This window comes from Setaria italica, chromosome IX, assembly GCF_000263155.2.
Source record: "Setaria italica strain Yugu1 chromosome IX, Setaria_italica_v2.0, whole genome shotgun sequence".
NCBI lineage: Eukaryota > Viridiplantae > Streptophyta > Magnoliopsida > Poales > Poaceae > Setaria > Setaria italica.
The window spans coordinates 41329694-41354059 of NC_028458.1; the positions used below are offsets into that span (position 1 = coordinate 41329694).

General features: G+C 41.4%; 2 protein-coding genes across 4 annotated transcripts; both read left to right on the forward strand.

The window, feature by feature from the left end:
- Positions 1-7146: 7146 nt before the first annotated feature.
- Positions 7147-8094, forward strand: LOC101752712. The gene has a single exon (XM_004986820.1). It carries the CDS (start codon positions 7147-7149, stop codon positions 8092-8094), a length of 948 nt encoding a protein of 315 aa, XP_004986877.1.
- Positions 8095-9250: 1156 nt separating this feature from the next.
- LOC101786713 (paramyosin) lies at positions 9251-24318 on the forward strand. 3 transcript variants are annotated; one of them, XM_022823087.1, is made up of 20 exons: positions 9251-9397; positions 9508-9659; positions 10778-10840; positions 11590-11652; positions 12637-12730; positions 12811-12919; positions 13005-13043; positions 14942-15025; positions 15130-15191; positions 15601-15703; positions 16280-16429; positions 16987-17055; positions 17130-17186; positions 17259-17525; positions 18551-18625; positions 18783-18884; positions 19385-19455; positions 19875-20072; positions 21362-21455; positions 22352-23633. In XM_022823087.1, exons 2-20 carry the CDS (start codon positions 9602-9604, stop codon positions 22529-22531), a joined length of 1938 nt encoding a protein of 645 aa, XP_022678822.1. In that variant the 5' UTR covers positions 9251-9397; positions 9508-9601; the 3' UTR covers positions 22532-23633. The 3 variants fall into 3 exon arrangements, with proteins under 3 accessions (XP_022678822.1, XP_004983920.1, XP_012698395.1); XM_004983863.3 differs by lacking the exon at positions 22352-23633 and adding an exon at positions 23669-24318 and having other exon boundaries at positions 9252-9397; XM_012842941.2 differs by lacking the exon at positions 22352-23633 and adding an exon at positions 23669-24318 and having other exon boundaries at positions 9252-9397; positions 19878-20072.
- Positions 24319-24366: the final 48 nt, after the last annotated feature.

The window sequence follows — 24366 nt, forward strand, 5'->3', positions numbered from 1 at the left end:
CCTTCGAGCGGGACGGAGGCAAACTGGTCTTGTGCGGGTTCTGCTTCAGTTCTTGCGGTCGGCGGCTCAGCTACTGCTCCGTATTCTGGCACTGGATGCAGCTCGTATGTGCCGTCGGCGAGATTTAGTTCTACACGGAAGTGCAAATGCAGGGGTTAAACATTTAGTTGGTTATTTCAACAACACTTGCAAGATTTCGCTCAGAAACTTGTAGCAAAGCTACAGGAAAAGATGTGGAAGTCCAAGCTTCAGCTGATAGAGAACAAGACGAAAGGGTCGGGTTGGGAGAAACTTATGATCTGACTCTCAGACCTAAGGAATAACTGTACCGGGATCTTCAGACTTAACACAGAGAAGTCCCCGAAATTTCACACAGATACCCTCGGGTCAAAGAAAAAGATACAGCCGAGCCCTCGGGCGAGGCGAACAAGGGTCGGCGAAACAAACAGGGTCGGGTGAGACGGAAAAAGGGGTCAGGCAAACCGGAAAGGGGTCAGCAGCTTACCTTTAGGCCTACTGGTGAAGTCTTGGGGTCAGGAAGGAAGAGACTTAGGCGGAAGGACCTGAGGCGCTAAGGCTTGGGCGGCGGCGGGGTTCGGCAGTGCTCCAGCGGCGGCGGTGCTTCTTGTGGACAACAGGCAAGCTCTAACACCGTGCGGAGGAAACAGGCGACTGGTGGGTTGGGAGAAGCGGGTTTGAGCGAAGAGGGGAAGTTCCTTAAGAGCTTATACGACAACGCTTGAGTACGAACAGAGTAAGGTGCGGCAAGGTAGCGATGGCGAAGGAAACCTCGGTAGAGGCTCTGGTACTCCCTTTTATAGTTGCACGAAAGAGAGAGAGTTCGAGCAGCGTGAAGATCAGGTCGAAAAGGATGGAGTGCTCTGCCGTGGCGGCGATTGAGCAACGCCTCCATTGGCCGGCGAAGTAGAGCTTCGGGGATAGGGTCTTTGGTCACTGGGCACTAGACACAAAGCCGGTGCAGGCGCGGTTTTGCCGGGATAAAGGGTTGGCGAGGGCGAGCACGGGTCTGATCGCGTCAAGCGGCGGATTGGGTGCGGTGACTCGACTAGCGTGTGACAGGAAGGAAGGAAGGGCACTGCAGGCGAGGTCGCTGTAGGTGAGGTGACAGGGCGAGTGGCGACGCTAGCAAGCGCAGATCAGCGGCTTTGCCGGGGCACGTTACTGGCGAGGCGGAAAAAGGAGCTGTCTCTGCCGGAGCCGTGGTTGGCGAGGGCGGTATCGTCGTGGGGCGCGCGCGTGGGTAGCGCAACTGTGGGGGGAGACGGAAAAGCCGAAAGTTATCGGGGCGCGCGGCTGGGGATCCGGGCGAGATGATGAGCGTGGGAGGCGAGGCGGTCTGGCGTGGCAGCGGCCAATCCTCGGTCGCAGCGGTGACAGGGCGCCTTGGCGCAGCCGGTGAGGGTGCGAGCGAGACGAGACGAGGCGAAAAGGGCTGCAGGGGCTTTCATGCGTGATTGGGAAGGAGGCACACTGATCTATCTTGTCGCGGCCGGCGACTGGGCGAGGCGGCGCTCGTCGGGGAGGTTGAGCCATGCGGCGGAGAGGCTCTGAAGCAGGGCGCACGCAGGCTCTGGCGCGTTGACTCAAGAAATTCGTGGGATTTGGTTTTGGGTCCACCATCCAGTCTTTGGCTCTCCCACAGCTCCAAGATTTGGAGGAACACTGGTTTCGGGACTTAGAGAAGAGCTGCCGTTTGCTGGGTTGGTGCGATTTTGTTGGGTTTTCAGGGGTCGGGCTAATGGAAACGGCAGAATTGGGGTTTGTCTTGAGATTAACTTGGCTGATTAAACCAAGGTCGTTACAATACCGTTGTACCATTTCACCCGGAGAGTATTCAAGGTATCATTATTTATTTTCCCAAAGGATGGCATTGATATAAAAGAGTTTACCAGATACATATCCAGGACAATATGCTTAAGTAATAGACCAAAGTTCATACAGGGGTATGCCATGATATAGTATAGGGGTAATGTGACACCCACAAGCCAATCTCATGAATAAAGAATAAACGAATAAACCTAAACTTAGCGGGAGCAAGGCATACAAGGGTTCTAGTGGTATCTATTTAGACTAGCAAGGGTCATACAGATACATGGTTAGAACTTAGCTCTAAGCACTAAGACATTACGGGAAGAATATCCGTCTCTGGTCTGCCAATGCAAGATATCTTTTAGAACTCCTATGCCATACCCGAACGTGGGGGACTACAAGGACGGACAGGACTATCACCACCTGCCGCCTACCCCTACAGACCGTGGGGCACATCCATATCCGAAGGTTGCCACCATACCCGAGCACCATGCTCGTGCACGTGATAACTACCCTAACTCCCCCAAGACTCCGACCCTTCAGATCAACAAGTAAAGAGCTAGAGCAAGCCCGAAGGCACAACGAACCGATGTCGTAGCTTAGATCAACTAGCCTATCCACATATATCGCACAACTTGTGATAAAGCAAGACATGGCATGATATTCTATATGAATAGCATAACAACCACACTCTATATCATAAATGGGATACCGATAAGTAGATACACAACCATACCAAAGGCCGAAGGTTACATCCCACAACGACCCAAGGACGACTTGGCAATCGCAAGTAAGAGTTCTAGACTAGCTCCACTAGCCTAAGGAGTACAAGTCTAGCTTTAGGGAGAGAGAGGCTAAGTGAGGTGTGTGTAGAAGGGGGCTCTCCTCCTTATATAGCTGCTAGAGGGCAGTCCCCGAGAAGAATATGTTTGGAATCTTTGGGAACTGCCATTGGGAGATCACCACAGGTTGACACGTGGAAGATGGGGCCAAGCGGGCACCGCCTTGGTTTGGCCGAACCCCTAGTTTGGCCGACCTTGGCTGGTGCCGCCTCATGACCACCTTCCTCTGGTGGTGTGCCAGATGGGCCCTGGTGTTGACCCTTGGGGATTCCCTTCAGATTGGGCTGATTGGCTATAACATGTGGGCCCTTCAATCCTCGTGCTCGCGTAGAGTGTTCTACAGCGTGTTTCTTCTGCGTTCGAGCACGTTTCTCCCCTTTGTGTAGGCATGTGTTTCTGAAAACACTTATTCTCCAATATATGTGGAACTAGGTTATTATAAGTAAATATGCGAGTAAGAGATGTTAGTTTTCCTTTATTCTTGGAGTGCAGTGACAGTCGGATTTGGCACTTAATGATTGTCAACACCTAGCTTGGGGAGAGGTTATGGACTCTCCTTGTTCCCTGTACCTATGGCGGGTACTTTGTTTGAGACTTGTCTCTAGGAGCAGGTGGCGTACTTGTACGTTGCAGGTGCTTCAGCACATTCTTTGTGGAGTTGAGTGCTTGCTCCTAGCACTTAAGGTCGAGTCAGTTTACCATTAGTCACAATATCTATATACGTACATAGCGTTCGCCCATATTATGGGTAGGGTTCAGTCTGAGACTAGTGGTGGATAGCACTTAGCTCGTAGGCAGATCGACTGATCAGTGTAAGGAGTTCAATACGATGATCTGCTCAGACAGACTGCAGTTTCATAGCTTTGAGGTCTTCGGCTAGTAGCAGTGGCGCCCTGCAGTTGAAGACGCTTCCAGACTCGAGGAATTAGGAGAGTGCTGGCCACCTACTAAGGCTCCGGCCATCAGGTGGGGTTTGGATGACCGTACACCGTGCAGGCTCCATCCGGACGGGTACGGATGTACAACCTCTGCAGAATTATAAACTATAGCTATAGCTGTGTCAATGGTATCGGACAGTGCTGTTCACTACCACTACTTCTGACTAGACTTATATTATATCCCTACCTCCCCTTTTTGAGATAGGCCCGCGTTTTCCATTAAGATGTGAGGGAAGGGAGCTCTCACATCGCCTAATGTGTTTGGGTGCTGGAGTCTTGGGTAAAGGATTTGGTGGGTTGTGACGACTTTCTTGTTATGAGGTGTTGACCTCGGAAATGGTATTGCTCTGATGCATCCTTGATTGCTACTACTGCTATTGCATAACCTCTACAATCATATATAGGATTATCCATGCATATAGAATTATTTTCCCTGTTTTCTTGGCTTGTTGCTATTGGGAGTTGACATGGCCTACCCACTTCTCAGGTAGACTTTGGCTTTTCAGGATCTGAACCCAACTACGACTTCAACGATGGATGAGAAGACTAGGGATGATTCTTCGCTCAATATTGCCTGTGGAGTTGGGGTTCACCATGCTACATGTTTCCGCTGTGTAGATATTTTTACTTTGCATGATTCAGTCTTGATGGACCGGTACCGGCATGTGCTGAAATGATATACCATATATTTATGCTATCTTTACTTTGCTGCTACTATATTTCTGTGTGGGTATGGATTTGTATTATCTGAGACAGGGATTCGCACGTGATCGCCTTCCTGGATCTATCACGGGGGTGCGTAGGCTTGGATTCTCAGAAGAGGGAATCCGGGTCATTTCAGCCACCAGATGCAAAGCTTTTTAGAAAGTAATTCATTAATTCAACCGTACATTATATCAAGAGTAGTTGCTATTAATTTAAATGAGAAGAATGATATTTTAGGTGTGATTTGCACAAAGTTACTGTTCGGTCAATTTATTTGGCTTTGTTTCAAAATGTTCTGTACCTAGAAAATGTGATCTTTGGAAACTAAGGATTCCTCTTAAGATTAAAATTTTTTATGGTATTTGAAGAAAGATGTGACTCTTGCTAAGGGATAATTTAGCAAAAAGAAGATGGCAAGATTGTCCTAAATATTGCTTTTGCAATAATAATGAGACTATTCAACATTTGTTTTTTGATTGTGACAAAAGGATCATTTGAATAGTGTTTACATTACTTTTGATATTCGATCACCTTCTAATATATCTAATATGTTTGGATCTTGGATTAAAGGGATTTCCTCTAAGCTTAGAGTACAGGTTTTAGTGGGTGCAACAGCTTTATATTCGGCATAGTCATGGAGATATTCAACAACAACTTTGGTTGGAAGCCGAACATTAGGGTTGAAGCTTAGTTGTTTTTCATGTCCTTTCGATGTTTTGTTGTTATTTTGGGACTTTGCAATTGATGTCATGATGTCCACCAGGGGGTTACCCAAGTGGTTGATTTGTAGGTGAGGGTGATTGTGAAACCAAGAACTCGAAGGTGATCGTGAGAACACAAGGGACACGAGAATTTTAGACAGGTTTGGGCCTCCAGAGAGTAATACCCTACGTCCTGTATACTGGATTGTACTGCTTTGCGCTGGTGCGTGGAATAGTTGGGATCCCCTCGGGGGTGCCCTTGGCCGCCTTATATAGACTGACGACCTAGGGTTACAAGTCTGTTTGAATCTAATCTACTTGGTAGTTATATGAAAGGTAATCTGAGTCGGATTACAATACGCGTTCCATTATATTCAGGCAGATTTGAACCGTCTTGTTGCCTTGACGTGTACTCCAAATATCTTTATGTACTCGGCCCGCATGCCCTAGTCGGGCGAACCCACTTGTTAGGTCCGGCCAATATCCTAGTCGGTAGGGATCCATGGGGTACCCATATCCCTCACTTTAAGTAATTTTTAAATCCATTTGAACCATGATGTTACATAGCCTTAATACAAACATTTTGAACTTGCACACTTTGAAATCTGATTTGAATAAAAACCTTTGATTTCCTTGATCAACAACTAGCTAGGCCAAACTATACACGGAATATCCAAGTTTACTTGTTGTCCAAAAACATTCAAAAATTAGATACAAAATATCTCTGAAATTCAATTCAAATGGGTCACTTGATTCTATTTTCAGACCTAGAATTTCTCAGGGTTTTGATAGGGTTGACCTTGTTCATCAACTTTGACCTTGGATTTGGGACACTCATGATCCAATTCTTGGGCCAGTGCATGCTTGTCCAAGTGTCAATTTATACATGTCATCACACATCATAGCGGTGGACTGTGGTCTATGGCCGATGACATCTACATGATGCACACAATGCAACTTTTGACTTGCTAGTGAGATAGACGTGCCAACATGCATGCAACATCATTTGACATGTAGCTCATGGTGCCTTGTGAACTACTGCTTGTGGTGCCACTAGCCACCTGACCGGCTAGGCTGCGCATGTCCGTCCACTTAGGCGCTAGCGGTCTGCATGCTTGCGTTGACGCATGCAACAACCACTTGTCAACTCTCCTCAGCTTGCATTCGCTTCTCCATTTGTCCACTCATTCTTGCTCACGCTTCATGCGGAAAGAGACATGATCGACTACCTAAATGATAAGTCATCAACTCATGGTTGTCCCAACTTATTTTGTCGTTTTAGCGATGCATTGTATGCAATAATATATATTATCAGTGCATGCAGCCATGCATACCCACAAGTAGAAGTGTGAGTTCTAGAAGCTTTGCAATGTAGATGTTTTCCTATAGTTTTACTACAACTATCAATAATATATGCAAATTGGCAGAGTGATCGAGAAGCTTTGTGAGAACCATCAATTGATCATCTAACAATAATTAACATCATCACACCATAAAAGCATCGTGAAAAACTCAAAACTGTAGTGGGAAAAGAGGAAAAAGTCTTCAGAAGAGGACGCATGCAACACCATTATTTTGGCACTATTACGTGTAAAACAACTCCTACTTAGAAAGAGAATGAACACTATTACCCAACGCAAACGCAAGTGATAGCCTTCGTGTGGGTAGATCCAATCATAATGACCTTTCCGATGACTAGTTGTGCCAACGAAGCTCATCACCATGGATCTATAACGTGATCGCATGCACATATGGTCCATGCAGTCCTTGGCTGCTAAAAAGCCTTCTTTTCTTCATGCAAGTGATGGCTTGCCGCCTAATTGTTCAAGATGCATTGATGGCCATTGAGCAGATCAATGGAACTGAAATGGTAGCGTTTCCATCCATTAACACTCTCATGCAAAAGCTTATGCGTAGCTTGCAAGCAAGTGCAGGCAACGCATCCGTTATGTGTAGTCATTGTCCGCGTGTTCGTTGTGCAATTTCCACGTGGCTGTGGCTGGCCAACACGTGCCTCATCGTTCGACTGGCCTGCGCAGACCTCACCCTTACCTCTTCTTATAACACCCAACGCCCATGGCCAAACAACTCACACCTGCACAAAATAGGCAATAGGACCAAAGAGCTGCTATGGCGTTCATGGCGCATCACAAGAAGGTGGATGCTGAGACTAGCGAGGGCATGGAACCACGATTTCGTCCCATCGCGCCCAAGCCCATGCCGTCGCCGCCACCGCTGATGCCTATTGGCGGCAAGGTAAGTAGCATTCAATGGCAGGCGCAGAAGCGCATCCGGCAGGACTATCCTGTGCCATCTCCGGTGTTAAAGAGGGAGAGGGATGCGATGTCTTACCCTTCGCCTCCGTTCTGGTGGGCCACCGGAGATGTTGAGGCACCCATGGTGACAAGAGGATGGTGCATGCCTAAGATTTTTCTTCCAAGTCATGAAGAGCATCTCCGAAGACTTTCTCTTGAGGGGTCTTTTGCTTCATCAAGGCCGCCGTTGCCGGATGCGGAACGTTTGTTCCTGATAGAGCGTGACCTGATCTCTAAGTTGCAGGTGCCTAAGGTCATTAAACCCCATCCCACTCGCCCCAAGCGCACCACCATCTGCATCGACTGCAGCAATATCGTTGAGTCCACCACATGGTTGGTGGAAGTGGCTGTGTCCAAGAAGACAACGAGGGAAGTGGAGGCTGAGCTGGAGCTGCCCAACGCACTCCCAGCCATCGTATCGGGCTGCAACAATAACCGTGTCCACCTAACAAATGACGCATACAAGAAGATGGTGGGTCAACCACTATGCCCGTGGCTCAACTCCCTACTGGGAGCCGGTGCATCAAGGAGGATGAACGGTGAGGTGGTCCTGTATGTGCAAATGTTCAGCATCGTGTCATGCTTGCCAAGTAACAGGTGCGCGTTCCCATGCACTGCAAAGATCTCATGGCAGCATGAGGACGGCACTGCCTCTCTCATTGTGCCTTGTGCAGTTGAGCACCTGACTGGTAACTCCGACGACTATTGCTTCATTTGGAGGTTTGACTCCAAGAAATCATCCATCATGTACTCCTTTCCATAATAATTAGACTACTCTTACCATCCATGCTTCCATCACATGGATGGATTGTTATGGTATGTCAATCGATGGAAGCTATCGGAATAGATGTGTATTAGCTGTTGGTTGCATGCCAATGAAATCAATAATGTAAGTGCATGTACTCGGATTTTCATCATAATTTGGCTAATTCTAGAGAAATGCAAATTGCGAGGAAGGTTTTAATTTTGTGAGAAATCAGTATTTCCTCATTGAATTTTGGGTAGTATAATGTGCATGTCATAAAAATTTTGTTGCCAATTCAATCTTCTACCCAAGCGCTAGTGATTGCACTCTAGCACTGCTAACCAATTCTTTTTAGCGCCCTTGCTCTAACACTAACGCACCAGTCATCTGACACCACTAGAGGGCTTTGACAGCCTCACCGCGTCATCGCTCTACCCCACCTCTATGTTCTAGAGTTGAGGTGGCCCACCTCCCCGTATCTCTCGCTCTAAAGATGCATGGTCCAACTCCATCACCATAAAGCCAAAACCCTAACAATACCGTATTCACTTGTTCACACTGGTTTACTGAAACCTTCACCATTTTCGTATGTCTATAGTAGAAGCAGATGTGCATAAAAAATACAAATCCATGTAGATTAACTTCCAATGGTTGAGGGGGAAAAAAAAAGAAAGATGCCACAAGATACGGTAACTTTACACTTTCCGACTCTCTTGCACGTTCCAAACTTCCAATTCCAAACTGCTTAATCGTCCGGTTTTGTTTGAAATCGATCGACTCTGGTGGTCACCTGCCGAGAGCCGGTACCAAGCAAAACGTCGCAACGCTGCGCCCGCCGCCTAGGCGCCTAGCTGGACGGACCAAGGTCGATTTCGGCCATGTTACTCCCAAATTCCTAACTTTGACACTATGCAAAAAGAAGATTCCCATCACATCAAACTTGCGGTACACGCATGGAGTACTAAATGTAGACGAAATCAAAAACTAATTGCACAGTTTTGTTGTACTTTGCGAGACGAATCTTTTGAGCCTAATTAGTCAATGTTTGGACAATAATTCACAAATACAAACGAAACGCTACAGTATCGCATTTATGGCAAAATGTCAATTTTGCCACTCCCAAATTGGGAACTAAACAAGGCCTTCCAGAAGTTGCGAATCAAACAGCTCGGTCGTCTCCGCTTGCGCTCACCTTCCTTCCCCTTCCTCCCAACTCGCCGCCCTCCCTCCCCCACCCTTCTCTGCCGCCTCCACCGAAGCACGAAGCCCGCACGGCCGCACACCTCGGCTCCCCGTCGGGAACCAGGACTTGCCCCCCTTGGTTGTCCCGCGCTTCCCTGATTCTCAAGCAACCTCAATCGAATCTTCCTGCGTGTTTTCAGTTTGTTTATTGCGTTCAACGTTGATTTTGTTTGTCTCGCTGTATTTCAGGCGTGCCCGCGCTCGAATTTGTTGCGGATTTGTGCTCCCGAGTCCCAATTCCCCTCCCCCCCCGCCCAAGCAGGGCCCCTGGGGTGGGCTGGGAATGGACGAAGCTGCAGATTCCCCCGCGCTGCTTCGTCGGGTCGAGGAGCTACAGCGCGGTAATCTCTGGTCCTCGGCGTTATTAGTTGCCATGGTTTGCCTTCTAGCTTGCTTCTGTTGCTTTGATAGTGTGTTAGTGTCAGTTTGTTCGTTCTTGGTGGTCTGGTGGATGTTTGTGTTAAAGACTGGACTGCTCTGTCTCATGTGTCAATGTAAAATTATTTCCGCGCTCCATTCAGATCACATGATATTATGTTATATAGGTACCTAACCGATGTCATTATATGTATCTGTGATTAAATTGATCCCTTCAGTGAAGGGAAATTGCATTTCCATACTGCAAACGGTAGTCAGTACTGAAGCAGTAGTGGAAATGGGCATGGGAATGGTTGTTATGCCAAATGTCAAAGTTACTGAGGAGTTTGTTTGTGAGTGCCCATTCGCTGTATGTGGTTAAAGGATTTTTATTATGTGTTTGTCGTGGATTATGGTTTAGAGCTCTGTTTGTATGGGAGAACGAAAAGTACACGTTGGAGTTGGACTACAAACTAGATAATGAAAGCATTGAGGCTTAACATAATCTATGTCAGGATATTTTTGAACGAACGACACAAGACAGTGCATTGTACATTGGTACTAATTGATAGAGCAGAAAAATCCATGTCAGGATATAAAGATCTTATTCTACATGTCTCTTGCATGCAACTGTTTATAAATTTGGTTATAGAATTAGGGTAAAATATGTGATTTAGACTTAATTACTCCCTCGTACAATTCAAAATAGTCCTGTTATAGCCATGAGGAGCTTCCCTGTCAAAGCAGTGAATGTAGTCGCATGACACTAACATCACATCATGAGGTGCTTCCCTGCCTTAAATTCTGGGAATAGTTAGCCCTTAATTCTGCTTCCGCTGTTGCCTTTTTTCATGGGCTTAGTGAATTGAACTAGCAAATTTTCCTTCATTTCCTAAGTTACCTACCATCCAACTATTACTTACCTTTTGCATCACTTAATCTGATTTGGCCATTTTCAAGGAAAATATTACATTGGAGCAATTTTCTTTCTTTCGTTCCTTTTTTTTGCAGTGGCATATGATTTGGTTTCTTACTTGAGTACATTTATTTAATTATGTTATACTTGCTATAGTGATACACATGTATATATGACTCTGAACAGAAAAGGATGAAAAACAGAATTCTTTGGAAGTATTGATACGTCGTGTTGAAGGGCTACAATATGGTAATTCTGTGTTCTACTTCTGAGCTACTGATCTTGGTCAATTATCATTGATATACTTCATTAAATAGTCTAGGCCTTGTCCAAGTGGCAAAAAGTAGTTTTCTTGACTGCAGAAACATGAAGTTTTTTGAAGTGCAAGGTTACTTGTAGTGGCAACAGACTTTTATTTGTATGATGATTTGTACTGCTAGAACACCTTCAGTAATCATTGCAATTGTTAAATTTTTTAGAACATGTTCTATGGCCTTTCCCCTTAAACCTAAGGTTCTGACTTCTGAGTCTGTCATTACGATTGCTTTTGAAGTCTTTTGTGGTGCTTAGCTAGTCATTTCAGTTTTCCTTTTCATTTGCATCTCTCTGACCCTTCCCCATTAAAACAATGTATGATCTGAAGCTCCATTTTCCTAGTCATGCTGCTTCTGGTATCATATTTTGTCATGGGATCTTGTCCTCAGAAGTCAACTTCTTCACAAGAACCAAGTATTGTTCTACCGTACCTTCTTGGAATATGCTGCAAATCTAAGCGGTCTTGATAGCTTAACATGTTTCTGGGGCTAGTTTGCTCTCTTTTTTTTTCTTTCCTCAAGGAACACTAATTAGCTTGTGTGGGTACTGGGTATTGACCTGAATGTGCCTTTTCTAATTGACTTCTGTCCTCATAGGATTTCTATTAATATTTTTGAATAATTAGGATTTGAAAATGCATTTGGCGGTTCAAGAAAAAATACCCCCTTTTCTTTGTTCTGTAGAAATGGACGAAAAAGTGGATCTTGTTGAAGTCTTAACTCGTCGAGTTGAAGAACTCCAGCGAGGTATGCACTCACATCTGCGGTACACAAAATCATTATTTGTATTTACTCCCTCCGTCCCAAATTGTAGATCGTTTTGGCTTTTCTAGGTGCATATTTTTTCCTATGCACCTAGATATAGTGTATGCCTAGATGCATAATTATATCTCTGGATCTAAAAAAGCCAAAATGACCTACAATTTGAAACGGAGGGAGTATGTCGCTAATCAATCCTATCATACTGCTTTTTTGGTGTTTATTTTTGCAGTTCACTTTTTGGTGTTTATTATTGCAGTTCACCTTTTGGTGTTTATTGTTGCAGTTCCCTGTAGATCAACTGTTCATCCTGTAGATTAGTTTCAGTACTGTTGTTTTTCTCTTGAAATAGTTCAATTCAGGTGCCTCATTTAATCATTTTACATTTACATTTACCAATACTTAGTAAGAAAAAGGAATCAAAAGATAGCCAACTGGAGTTCCTTTGGTTTTATAAAATGCGAAATTATGTCCCTTGACATATTTAAGTTGGTGAGATCATAGGAGGGCACACTGAGAAACTTGATCATTTAACTTTTTTACTACTAGTTATTTGGTTATGTATGTGAGCATGTATGTGATTTCTGAAATAGCATGAGACACCCAAGTTCTTGGTTCATTCCATTACACTGCAAATTCCAATACATATAACTATGACCTTTTGAGAAGATTGCTGATCTTATTTTTGGGATGTAGCTGTACATGTACTTCCTTGAGTAGTGTGTTAGATCTCCTTTTCAGGGGAGCATGGTATCATGTTGACAATGGTTAGCACTTTTAACTTGCCAGGGCTAATTTCTTCACACTGTTGCCCCCTCAAATGAAAGGAGCAATGTAAACTATTTTTTTCCCTCTGAAAATGGCTCATGTAGTCATGTTTACTAGTTGTTTAAGAATCTTTTCGTTTCATGATTTTATCATTATATATCTTCTTGTGGCACAGGCATGTGCTGATAGATACTTTGTTTGCAGAACGTGATGAACTCAGAAAAGATATTGAACAATTATGTATGCAACAAACTGGGCCTGGTTATGTTTCAGTTGCAACTCGAATGCTTTCTCAGAGGTGTTTCCATATCTAATTTTAACATTTCACTTTTATTCAGTGTAGTGCAAAAAAGCAATATTTTTGTTGTAATTGTTCAGGACTGCAGCTTTGGAACAGGATGTTGAGAACCTCCAGAAGAAGTTAAATGGTTGCTTAAGAGAGAATCAAAATTTACAAGAGGAGCTTGCTGAAGCTTATCGAGTTAAGGTGTGCTACTTCTCTCTCTGTACTATTGTTTATAGCTGCCTTTATTTTTTCTGTTTTCTCATTCTGTGGTTTACTGAAATTTCAGAGCCAGCTTGCTGAGTTACATGGTGCTGAGCTATCAAAGGTTTCCTACTTTGTCTCAAATAAACATTGGCTATTTTGTGTTGTATAAACTGTAGCTTTTGGGTGTGATTTTAATCTCGTCCTCTCTCATTATCTATATGTGCAAAGAGTAGTAGGGTGTGGGCATGTAATTACAAAGAAAATTTGTTTAGTGACAATAAAAAATCACAGCTTTGTTACTATGCCTTTGAATCCACCTCTACATTATTACAGTAAAGAAATCACACAGTTACACTTCATTGCCACTGAAAGGTCTTGTTACCATACCATTGGCTCCTGCCAGCATTTTTTTTCCACTTCTTTTGTTTTTCTCCCCTAGATAGTATGCGAAATGACACTTTTGCCCCATAGAGTGAGTAGGTCTTCCCAGTGGAATGTCATTTTCTCCATCTCGATCTTGGCCAACTCTCCTTACTGGTTCATGTCATTTGCTGAGAACAAACACAGTTTCTCCATCGGAAATGCAAGATTCAGAAACAATAAGTGATACTAATCTAGTGGATTCATTCATTGTAAAAATGAGCATGGGCTACTGGTAGATATGATGTGCTTATGCTTGAACCTGCCTGGAGTTAGAAGTGTTTGATTTGTATACCATAGCTCTGTGGTTCAGGGAATGGGGCCACTAAATTGAGATAGGGACGCTCGTACCTCTTTCGCACATACACCTTAGTTTCCCAGTGATGTCGAGGACATAAACCTTGCTACCATGATTACAGGTAGGGAAAACAATAATGTGTTTTGAGTGGCATGGAGAGGAGGGAGAGCCTGCCATGGAGCAGCATATGCAGAGGGCTTTATGTAACCCCGTGCAGCTTGTGAAGGGAGTGAATGTCATGCAATCATTTGAGCTGTGAAGAAATAAGGGTTTATTGGATGGAGTGGTATTAAATAACAAGGCAATAAAGGTCTCCAGGTCATGGCAGGCACTAAGGGTCTTGCAGGGCTACTAGGTAGTATGTCTGCAGTTGGCCATGATCTCGTGTTCTAGGTTTGTGGTGTCCTTGCATTTTAGACCTGTTTGGTCCTTTTGTCTCCTTTTGGTTCTAATGGTTTTTGTGGGGTCTGGCGCTAGACTTTGTTTTGTTTTTTTTACTCCTTAATAAAATGGCAGGAAGTTTTCTGCTAGTTTGAGAAACTTTTTAAGCCCCACACATCTAGAGTGCAAAAATATAACAAAATGTTTTGATAGAAGGGGGTAATTGTACTATTGAATCATTAGTGTGAGGTCAACAGTAAAATAGGGCATACAATGGAAAACTTTTAATTTTTTCTTGAACGACGCAGGAAAGCTGCGTGTTATTTCATTAAGAATGAAGAAACAACAAGGGAGAGCTCACGAGTCTATTCTCCAATACAACTAAAAGTTTACAGTCTCACCACAAAATCAAAACACACGACCACGACCAAGAAACTAGACCTACTCCGGCAGAAGCAACCAGAGGAGCAGCTCCTGCAGTGCATAGGCTCAAAATTGTTCATTTCAATGGTGTCTAAGGAAGTCACTAAGAGTCAATATTGTTGGATAAAGAATTTGAGTAGGGAGAGATTTATTAAAGCAGAAGGTAATGGAGCAATGTGAAGAACACAAAGGAAATGCTTGTCCTTATCCAGAATCTACTTATTGAAAATTTTTAAATCAAATTTCAACATTGTAGACATGCTTAATCTTGCTTGGTTTTCTTTTGGGAAGGAATGGGGCTTGTCTACGAGCGAGCACTAGTAAATTGTAATGAGATTGATAGCAGAACCATAGTTTTCTTATGTAAAAATTGAGATTTTTTTTTTTGGAATTAGCAAATTAGCAATTAAAATGGTTTATGCATTCGCTTGAGATTCCTTGCACATATATTCTGGCTTATTAATGAGATGACATTCTTTCCTGTAATACCAATGCAGAACAAGGATCTAGAAAAGCAAGTAAGGTTTTTCCAGAGCAGTGTTGCTCAAGCATTTGCTGAACGGGACAGTTCATTAATGGAGGTTCTTTCTAGTTTACTTAATAAGCCAAATGTTAATGCTGTGTGCATGACTTTTGTTTTCTGTTGGGATTCGGGAATCATATTTCATTCATTTGAAATTTCTAGTGTGAGAAAGCGAAAGAGCGGGAGGAAGCAGTGTTGAAAAAGTTTGCTGACTTTGAGGAAAGGTTTGTCACATAACTGTTCACTTATATGCAAGATTTGTTTCTTTAACTTAGTTGCATGGACTAGAGGACCTTACTCATACAGGTTGAGTGGATTTTATAAGATGGCAATATTTGAATCTTTACTTTCACCTACTTCTCCGGTGGATGAATGCACCAGTAAGGTTTCAGTGGCAGAGTACACACGGAATAAACCTGCAACTCTATTGAAAAGAATAGATATTGTGCTTTTTTGAACCGAAACACGATGGCTTATTTGCTGTCTTTTCTAGTTTTTTTTAGCATTTAACATTCGGCAATCTACAACGGTATGCTAACATGATCTTTTAAATCCTGTTCTTGTTTATCCTGTATTTGGCACTTTGTCTTTTAGTTAAGGGTACAATGTATCATGATAGTTACTGATTGGCAGGAAGAGAGAATATCAATCTGCAATTGACAATCAGAAACACTTAAACGATGACTTGCAGAGGAAACTGACAGAACTGGAGGCACAGACAGAATCTTCCTTGAAAGTAAGTAATTTTATGGATTGCTATCACGATCAGTAGGAATTTGTGTAATGTCACCTATCATTCTGCATTGATGGAACTCTGCAATCTAGTTTAAGTTCCTAATGTTTAGTTATTACTCCCTCCAGTCACAAAAGAGTGACGTTATGGGTTACATGGAACCAACATATCAACGTTTTGATCATCAATTAGTTTGTGTACATAGAGATTGAACATCTACAAATGGTATGAGTAGATTTGGCTCAAACAGTAGTTTTCATAAATCATAATCATATAATGTTACTAGTGTCTATATTATAGTAGATCCTGTTGGAAGTATACAAAGTTTGAACTATATATTATATACTTTTTTTTAATTTGGTATATTTATGAAAACTCCAACATTGCTGTGTCCGCACTGTATCTATCTAAATATGCTTCGAATTATTGTGATCTTAATGAACTTCTGACTGTATAAGAAATCCTTTACCTATGTATTTCGTCTACGTGGTTGTTTATTTTCTGTTATGTTCCTTACAGTCCGTTGTAATTTTCTATAGCCCTTTTCCAGTCAGAAGGTGATATTTGATTCTCTTTCAGGTTATTTTAAAATTCTATGACCTTCGTTGCAGAGACTGTGAATGTCCTTCAAACATTACTTTTGAAGAGAAGTGTTCAATCCTTCTGGATGATTCTGCTGATAATTGGAGTTTTAGCTCCGATGGTGGAACCTCAACTTTGAAGTACATTGTAATCCTTAAGCCCTTTATCCGTTGTAAAGATTAATTCTTATTCAGTTGTGTTATTTTAAACACTTTCACTTGTCTTGCATGATGCATATTATCTGTGACACTAAACATCATATTGCATTGTTGTTTAATCTTATTCTGGTAACCTGAATGATGAAACTTTGCTGCTAGCTATTTCAAAAGGACTTACGCAGTTACGATCCAGATTCTCATGCAGTATACTGCTCCATACATGGATACAAACTATGGTGTTACTGATGATACTTATAAATTTAGTTTGAACCTCCCATGTGTCCTCCAGCTAAGTCCTAGTCAATTCAGATTGCCATGTCCTCTTTGGCCAAATTGTGCCATGTACTTGCAGGAATACAACATGATTGACAGACTCTAATCAGTAATTTGTTCTAAAGTACTGCTATACTGGTACTTTTAAATTTTTGGCAACTTTGACAGTTTTTCAAGTTGATCCAGTGCTAACCAAAGTGGTTTGCATACTACTGATTAATTTGCACAGGAGATTTTCCCTTTAATATATTTAACATTTCTTTTTTGTGGTAGGCATCTCAAGAAGAGGAGAAAGAGTCACTTAAAGCTAAAATGGCGAAGCTTCAAAGCAATCTGAGGATGGTAAGACAAGTTTGGGTGTAACAGAGAATCTTTTTTTTTTCCTTCGCTGAAAACTATTAACTTTGGTTGTGCAGGGCCTTGAAATTGAACAACATTTGCAAAGAAATGCAAGGATATTAGAGAAGAGACAGGTGCAGTTGTGAAGTATTAAATTGTTCTTTCTCATAACTTCTTTAACTTGTACAGTTTCCTTTGGAGTACAGGCACTGTATGATGGATTTCTGAGAAATGGATTGTCAGAACTTCAAAAGTTCCACAAATATCAAAGGGCTGAAATCATGAAAACATTGGAAGAAGAATCCTCATGGCTGAGCGAAGTTGTTGCAGAAATTCAAGATAAGCTAAGTGAAATTTGCATCAACACTGAAGCTAGTGAACACCCTGTCGACGAGAAGCAATGTTGTGACAACAGTTGTAAAGATGTTCATGTTACTACAGATATCAGTCCTAGCACTGGCACAAGCCCTAAGGTTTGTTCATGTAAACCGTTTGCTTTCTTTTCCCTGTACATTTATGCTGAGCCTCTTTTTATGCTTATATGCTACCGAAACATACTTTCTGAGGACATTGACAAATTACTCTATATGTCATAATCAATTTTTCTCTTAGTCATGAGCTTTAAATCACTAAAAGTTAGAAAACTGAATGTACCCCTTTAAATGTATTTGACAGTCACTACCATCACACTATTGCTCTAATTGGAGCAAATGCATGGAAAATGGCATGTCTTAGCATCATGAGATGCTAGCTCTTCAAAAAACTGATAACTGATGAGATCTTTGAAGACATATTTTCTAGTCAAATCAAATTAACTGAAAACTATATCAAGATGAAACACCACTTTAGCAGTGGGATCTATCTGTCAAGGTGATTCAGTTCATTATGCTTAATCAATGGATGGATTAAGGTGCTAAAAATATTTCAAATTTTGTGGAACAAATGCATGTTTTTAGGGATGGCTTTGAATATTTTAAAGTTTTGGACCTAATTGTGAAAGTAGTATAATCTGAATGTCCTTTACTGCAATTGTGTTGAATTAAACAATTCATTAGCTGACCACATCAGTTATGACAAAGTTGCATATGTTGTGTGGATTTTTTGGAAGCAAGTTGTAAGCTCACTTGACATGATGGGCACATGAAGAAAGTGTTAGATGTATATGTATTCTTGTATTTTCCCCGTTGTATAAGGGGTTTTGTGCATATTTCCTAATACCTGTACATGTATATATTTGGGCCTAGAGCCCCCATATTGAATACAAGTGCTATTCATAACAGAAAGAAAGTGGATGAAGATTTGAATTGTGTTTATCCTTTGCTGTGAAATATTTCGCTAGTGTTTTGAGGATTGAAATTATATGGAACTGCTTTTCCTATTGTGGGATGAGGGTTCTGATATATACCTTACATAATGTGTTCTTTCCTTCTTGTTTTTTTTGAGAAACGCTTCTTCTGATATATATAATTACAGTTCATTCTGGTTGCATATGATGCAGAGTGATTTTCCTGCCGATTCCAATTCCATATCATTTGATGAATCTAAAGCACTTGCACAAGCCTTACAGGAGAAGGTACAGCTTCACTCTAGTTTTTTTTTTCTTTTGGTCTTTGTGAGTTGATCTGTGATAGGCCTGCTTAACATTTTTCAGATTTTGTTCTTTAATTTCTGGTGAGCGTTTTTATTTCTTTAGATTGAATAATCTCATGTTATAATGCTGTGGTTTACAGATGGAAGCACTTATGCTCTTCTCACAGGAACAAGAAAGATACCTATTAGAAAAACAGAAAGACCAAATTGTTATTGAGGATCTTCAGAAGAACTTATCTCAGGTAGTTCCTATTCACTTTCTATTTTGCAGTATTTTTCAATTACAATGCACATATTTTGAATGTTAAGAGTGTTCTAAATTGTATAAGGGTGGTGCATTCACGTTTGACATTGTCACGAAGTTAGTACTTCATACCGTTACTTTTTTTGTATACCTTCGGTCCCAGCTGTTGAAAGAGGAAAACTGAACCATATGGTTATTTTCGAAACTATGTACCGAATTGACTTGAATTATTGTTTAACTTGGTTTTTCTTGGTGAAATTCATCAATTGAACTAGACTAACTAAACTGCTTCTACTGTTGGTTTGCTAATAGTTTGTTGTGTTCTACTCCCTTAGTACTCCACAATCCACATGTTTGTAGGTATTGAGTATCTGTTGCACATCACAGTGGGGGTCTCCTCTGCTGTATAGCTTTAAAAAAAAAGTATCTGTTGCACATCAGCACTATTGTAATGTTGGATGGATATGTCTCTTGACTAGTTTCACCTTTTGTATTCAGGTCAAAGATGAAAAGGTGAAGGTCCTGATGGAATTAGCAAAAGTGAAAGAAGAATATCTGCAATTAAAGGGGTAAGTATTTTCTGCAGTAAGTTATCATAATAAACTAATTTCATTGTTAATGGGGGATTGGGGGTAAGGTTTTTTAGTGAATAAAGGGGTGAGTTTCTGTAACATGGTCACAGCATTATCATTATAAAAAGGCTTGATTTTTATGAAGCGCCCTCGTACGAAGTAACATACTAAAAAGAGACTCTTGGAGCAAAAAAAAAAAGTGTAAACCATATTTATATTGCATCAAATTTGGTTGATCTGTAGTTCCTTTAGTTGAGATGGATTGTTGAGCCAGAACCATTCCTGTCTCCGATTCGGTGTCTGGTACAGGCGTGGCACCTATGTCTGCATCAGAAGCTAACATGTACATATTTAATAAATATTCTGTGGGGTTCCAAGTATATATGCTATTATTATAACTGTATTACCTTTGTCAGCAGCTCTGCTATGAAGGAAGGTCATGGTTCTGGGGATTCATCAAAAGTCATTCCTGGGCATGATCAACAAGGGATGCTGAAAAATATGCTGAAGAGGACATCTTTAAGGCACTGGATGAGAAACAGTAATATTGGACATGGGAGCTCTGATGGAAATGATCAATCAGTTTGCAAAGAGCACTTAATGGATATTGCAAGGTTTTTGACAGAGATAAATCGTTCTACTTTATACTGTTTCCTGTATGTTTAATGGCCTTACCATTCATTAATAAGCTAGTACATTGGAGAAAATACCAAGTCCCATAAAACTATTATTGATTTGTTTGTAAAATCGAGTAAAAATTGTAAAAGTTTTTTTAGAGAGATACTCATATAATTTTCAAACAGCTGGCATTGTTTCAAGGTTAAAAAATTGATTACATCCAGATGTTGCTTCTTATTCGGGCCAAGGACTTAAGATTTTTTTTTCCTAAATGCCTGTTTGCAATAGGGAGATTGCTCTAGGAATTTTAAGGATTCAGTTCAAATTCGAGTAAATCCTAAGAATTGATCCCATTGTCCCCTAACTAAACAGGCCCTAAAAGTGTTCCCTTTTTCTTTTCCCTTTTCATTTTCTCTGTTAGTAGAATCCTTGTGATTGTCTTTTGTTTAGCTTCTAGAATTGGTATAGGTTGGTTATCCATTTCTTAGTAAGGCTAGTAGCTGTCTCTGACAGCGAGTAGAAGTAGTCAATTTTGGTTTTGTCTAGACTGCATAGCAGCTGTACAAGTAAAGGTCGGTTTACAAACAGAATACACATATCATATATATTGCCTATATGCAAACAAAGGAAGCAAGCTTGAGCTTCAGAAACATACATGTGATAGCTTTGTGCTTCCCATTGTTCATCCTCTTGCTGCTGCAACTCCAACATTCTCCCTTAATATGTCCAAAGCTTCAGACTGAAATTATTACTGTTAGAAGTACAATGATTGGAACATGTAGATGCATCGCAAAATGTTATCAGAAACTAAAAGGGATAAACATTGGTGAAAGAACTCATGTTCTGTTTTGTTTGTTTCTCTTTGATTGTGAAGGGGCATGCAGCCTAGTGGTTGCAGTGACCTTAGTAGCACCCCAGGTCCTAGGTTCGAATCCCCTTGGAAGTGAATTTCAGGCTAGGTAAAAAAGGGTTACTCACTGGTTCCCTAGTCGGCATGGGTGAACCGACTTTGTGGTGGGCATGCTCTCATGTAAGGGGCTGGTACTGAGGTGGGCTCAAAGCATGTGTTAAGGCCCAAACCATAGGGGGAGGCGTCCCCCTGTATGAGGGTCCTTCGGTTGAGCTCTTAGTGAAATACCATGGGGGTGGCGGTCCTTCCCCCACCGGCCGAGTTTGTTTCTCTTTGATTATTTAGATGTGATGGAAACTTAGTAACAGAAACTTCTCTATTCAAGCAATATATATTTCTACATTGGTTGTTTTATTTCATGTGACTGCATTGCAGGTTAAGAGTTGAAAATGCTACTCTTCTTGAAGGTGTTGGTACTGTGGAACGTCTAACTTCTTCAGTGCATAGACTGCATATTGTGCTTTTGAAGGTATGATCTTTGAATTGACAGTTGCAGCTTTTTACTATGAGAAGAAGAGAAGTTTTGAAAAACAATGCATGATTATCTTTGAACTGACAGATGTAGGTTTTTATTATGAGGGGAAGAGTAGTTTTGAAAAACAATGCATGATTAATGCATAATATTTGTCAGTGGATCTGCAGTTTATTTGTTTGCTAGAAAAAAATAGCTATCTCAAGTTTGGAAGTTTGCTTTCTCAATGTTTGCATTCATCTGTCGCACTATGATACAGCCGGTCACAACAATGGGCCTATCTGTTTCTGTTTCTGAACTCTGAAGGATCAGTGTCCCCTTTGGGCAGTGTTACTTTATCCTTCTATTAACTGTGGAAGAAGCACGGACTGGAAGTGAAAATATGCATTTGGTGCAGTCATAACTGATTGCTTCCCCCTACTAGGTGATTTTTAAGATAAATCACAAATATGGCATAAACCAAATTATTAAGCGAATAATTTGTTGAAGTTTTCTGTGGCGATATCCATAGCATTTACATAATACATATAACTGAGTATGGCTTCCATGTTATCTAGCTGCAAATGGCACCGATGCATTTCTCCTTATTGCTTTGTAATTTCCTGAAAGTATGCATCAGCAAATGATAAGTTTAAGCCATAGTGCTAGACCTTTGGTACTATATAGTTTGCATATGTTTTTTGTTGAGACTATAGTTTGCATATGTTGATGGAATCTGCATATTCTAATGGCCTGTTACTATCTTTATTTTTGACATAGATGGTCCCTTATTATCTGTGGTTTAGCATGTGTATAGGTCCAACTATGTGTAGGGTTGGCCCATGTAAGCACCAAGAATAGACGTCCTCTCTCTGTGTCTGACCTCATCGTTATTGTGTTTTGGTGGTTATCAGTTCTCTGCTCTTCCAATGTTCTCAGCTCATTGCACTTTATCCCTCACTGATGAAGCTTGGGTTTACCATACCATTCAGTTGTCTCTGTCAAATCTTCTGGTAGGTTACCAGGTTTGCCAAAGTGACTACTCTGAGGAATTTCCTACTGTGGCTGAGGTCCTTGCTCCCCATATCTTATAGAGGAGATGGGTCATTGTGCCTTTTTCTGCCTCCCTTGTGCCAGCTGATCCTATTTTACTAGCAGCTCAACTTAACCTACCAGGCTTACGGCCCATGTGTTCCACTAGAGTGACCATCTGCTCATTTTCATGTAGGTCATTTTGCCTAAGCTTCATCCTGAACTATGGCTGAGTTTTAAGCCAAGTGTTGCTATGGTATTTATGACTATGTAAACGCTGGTTGTAACTGACCCATTTTGAGAGTGCCGTTGGTGCTTCACCTGTCACCAGAGCTGCCCCATCTGTCACTGGCATTATCTAGCAGACATTCTCAAACTGAAGGGCACATTGGTCGTCAAGTGACGTCATATTAGTCTAGGTTCAAGTGTGTCATATTTATAGTCCAAAGTTCCAACTCTGAACAACTCTAGGGTTGGCCTATATTTGGCCGATGAATGGAGCTCTTCTCTTGCACAAGTATATATTGCAGTAGTGAATGGAGTATATAGTTGTATATTTAAGGTGTGATTAGTGTGAATGGAGTGTTAAATTTTCCCCTCTCCCAGAAGTTGCAGTTGCATCCCAATGGTTTAATGTGATTAATTATCTTTTCCCTAGAGGGAAAGGCATGTTAATTGATGCAGACGACTGTATGCACTGATAAACTGAGATGCCTTCATGCACATTAATCTTCGTTTTTCTTAGCCCTTGAAGTTGACTAACAAAATGCATTTCCAAAAATATATAGATTGGTGGGGTAGAATGGAGATGCAAGTAGGCAGATACCTGATATTTAGCAATTATGATCAAGCTACACCATTTATACTCGATCTTATGAATGTGTTTTGTTGCCATACTGCCATGCATGTAATCTTAGTTCATAAAAAACAAAACAATTCTTACTGAAGGTACCACAATACTTCATTGTATTGTAAAAGGCTCTTAAACACTTAAATAGGGCAGCCTTTCCATACAATTACTGGGCGCAACCTGTATCAATCTATATTTTGCTTGGAACGTTAATTTAGAAACTTCGGATGCTATGGCATTGATACCAGTCCTTCCGCAGGACTTTTGGCTGCATTGCTAGGTTATTGAGTAATATGTTGATACATGCTAGCATACTACTTGCTCTGAGGCTAACAATCACATTTACCAGGCCTATGATGATGTCAAATCAGCTAGTTCTTTGGAGAGTACATTTCAAGATTTGAACAGTCTTATAACCGAAGCAAACCTTATGAAAACAGCTCTTAGTGTGGTTCTTCCGGTAAGCTGGTCTGGGGATTCATCAGATGCAATTACCTATGAAGCTCTCTGCGATCCATCTGATTCACCAAAATCAAAGTCTGAGAAAGCAGACCCTCTTTCTTCTGCGGGCATGGAGATGGTGGAACTACTAATATTCGCAGCTGAGGTTCTCAAGGAGAGCTTTCTTATGAAGAAGTAAGAGATCCAAGATGTAAGGTTTGGTTCTCCACCACCTGGTTGTTTAGAAGCATGCAATATAATCCTTAAAGTCGATGATTTGCTGTGCATATTTCAACTGATTGGTAGAGAAAGTGTCAGATGTAAACACATGGAGGAAGGCACGGTTGGTAGACTAGAAGGTTAACCATATGTACAAAATTCATTTTACAAGAAGAGTTGTGCATCTCAATTCTTTTGTACAGATCTCGTAGTTATGATGATGATCATTAATTTGTTACCACGACTGGTAGCTGATTCTTGTAGCGCTTGCTGTAGCCACGTGCTTTGATTTGATGGAGGCCATTATCACGTGGTAATACAAACAGATCATGTGAAGAACTGCCAGCGAGTCATTCAATTCCATACGTCATGGTTGACTTGTTTCCA